This window comes from Cajanus cajan, chromosome 1 (assembly GCF_000230855.2).
Source record: "Cajanus cajan strain Asha chromosome 1, NIPB_CcT2T_4, whole genome shotgun sequence".
Lineage (NCBI taxonomy): Eukaryota > Viridiplantae > Streptophyta > Magnoliopsida > Fabales > Fabaceae > Cajanus > Cajanus cajan.
Genome location: NC_138517.1, coordinates 89,202,412 through 89,205,080, shown reverse-complemented (window position 1 = coordinate 89,205,080; position 2,669 = coordinate 89,202,412). Strand labels below are relative to the sequence as shown.

Sequence of the window (2,669 nt, the reverse complement as noted above, 5' to 3'; positions counted from 1 at the left end):
TTTTAATATATAAATCCAAATTATAACATACTAAAAAAATTGAAACACTTCATATCTTTAATAGTTACATACAAATAAAAAATATATAATTTTTTTTATATATAGAAGAGATATAATGGTCCACTAAAAAATGAAAATTAAAATGATGATTCTTTTATAATAAGTATAAATATAACTTATTTTTTTTAAGAAAAAAAAAATCGGATTCTTTCCGTTAATTATAATTTCCCATCATGAGTACTGGTATTGTTTCTGACGAAGGCATGCTAGGATCCCTATAAATACCTCACAAGATCTCCAACCTTTTTCATCAAACACCCTCTCCCTTCTACTATTATTGTCGAAATCAATATTAATCAAAATGGGGTTGTGCAAGGTTTCATTGTCTCTCTTTTGCATGTTGGGGATAGTGATGGTGGGTCATATGGCCAACGCTCAAGACTCACATGCAGACTACGTGAACGGACAAAACGCTGCAAGGGCACAAGTGGGTGTTGAAAACTTGGGTTGGGATGATACCGTCGCTGCTTTTGCTCAAAACTACGCTAATCAACGCAAAGGTGATTGCCAACTGATCCACTCGGGAGGCGGTGGAAAATACGGAGAGAATCTTGCTATGAGCACTGGTGACCTAAGTGGCGCAGAGGCAGTGAAATTGTGGGTCGATGAGAAACCCTATTATGACTACGATTCCAATTCTTGTGTTGAGGGTCAGATGTGTGGACACTACACTCAGGTTGTTTGGAGAAACTCCACACGCATTGGTTGTGCCAAAGTTAAATGTGACAATGGAGGCACTTTCGTCACTTGTAACTATTCTCCCCCTGGCAACTATATTGGCCAAAGACCCTACTAGCTTCTTAATTTCATTCTCATGTCTCCTCTCTTAAAGCCAAATCACATCGTGTAATATTCATATATATTCACAATATGATTTTTCCATTATCATAATCAACAAATTTCTTTAGGATTAATTTATTATTATTCTTCATCCAAATCAATCTTGATGATGCAGTGGTCACCACCCATCACTTATACTTAGGGATCATTTATTTAACCAAAAATTCCGCATTGAATTATATGTGAAAAAATTTCAGGTCAACGACGATCATCTTATCGTACATGCTATATCATTTTTAGTTAATAAGATTAATAATAAAGTTAATTTTATAATCTTATATATTTATTATGTGTGGAAAAAAAAAACTAGGAGGTATATTTGTGTATGTCACGGAGGGAGTATTTGATAATTAATCACTTAGTACAGAGTGACAGAAAATTGATGCATTTAATTTTAACGTTAAAATAAATGAATAATAGTAATAAAACATTGGTTGTATGCATAGAGTATTAACAGCTGCTCCTCCAATTGAAAGTTACTCCAAACTTTCAAATGACAGCTCACCATTGTAAACAGGAATAAATTCGAATGGTTTAATATTCTAATACCAAATTTATTCCCTAAATTACTCATTAAGAAAATTAGATAATATTAACTTATTTTCTTGATAAATTGTATTAATTAATTAATTAATTTTACTTATATTTAAATGTCGAGAGTTGTACATTAAAAAAAAGAGACAAATTGATATTATGTAATAATCTCAAACGATAAGGATATCATGAACAGTAAAAAAGGCATTTACTATAAACATAAAAATTTATTATAATTATAAAGTAAAAAAGAAATATTTAATACTTCTTTTAACATGATAAAAATATTTAATAAATGTATTAAATATTTTGACCATTGTCTGTATTCATTAACAGGACATATGTAAAATAACACGAATACCACAAGTCTGTCATCTTATTTATGTTGAGCTCACCACTTTGGGTGGGGTTGACTCTTTTTTTTATTATTATTTTTATTTACCAAAATCAAAATTATAATAATGATAGAATAGTCTAGAATTATTTTTTTTTTACTTTTCGGTTCCTAAAGTTTAAAGGGGAATCATTAAGAAATGTTTAATAAATTCATTAATTCTTTACTATTTAAGTTTTCTGAGATCTTCTGTGTAAAAGAATTATTGACTTACATGCACTTTAGATCTTTAAGTATCACTTTTTTTTTTTTTTTTTTTTTTTTTTTTTTTAATTTTGATTCTCAAGTTTGAATTCATTTCATTATTTTAAATGGATAAATAATTATATAATTTTAAAATTTTCAAGATATACCATGATTTATATTCATGTTTTTAATTTGTAATATTATTAACTTAAGATATCTTTTATTATTATATTTTATATATTATTCATTTATTATTTTATTAATATTGACAATCCTATCATAATTTAATTATGATTAAATTATTAAATTTTAAATAAGTATTTGGACTCAGTTTAATAATCACTCTAATTTTAAAGATATTGCTTATTATGACTAGTTAAAGAAATTAATTTGTAAACTATTCAAATTCCTCTTTGAACTTGCATCCAACACTTTTGCTTTTGTTAAAATTTTATTTTTGTGGACATACATATTCAAAGATATTCTTTAGTGTTAAATGTGAAATTCTTATAGCTGATTCTTACTTATCTTTAATTCGACAAATAAAATTTTAAGTTAAATTAAGAATTATTATGTTTCAACTAATTACTAAATAAATATTAATTTTTGATCTAATTAAGGATTTTTAATAGTTCATTAGCTCCAATCAAATAGC

The 2,669-nt window shown here is 26.9% G+C and overlaps 1 protein-coding gene across 1 annotated transcript; it reads left to right on the top strand.

Moving 5' to 3' along the window:
- Nucleotides 1-268: 268 nt before the first annotated feature.
- On the top strand, nucleotides 269-978 carry LOC109814092 (pathogenesis-related protein 1-like). Its single transcript, XM_020378439.3, has one exon. It carries the CDS (start codon nucleotides 362-364, stop codon nucleotides 854-856), a length of 495 nt encoding a protein of 164 aa, XP_020234028.1. The 5' UTR covers nucleotides 269-361; the 3' UTR covers nucleotides 857-978.
- Nucleotides 979-2,669: the final 1,691 nt, after the last annotated feature.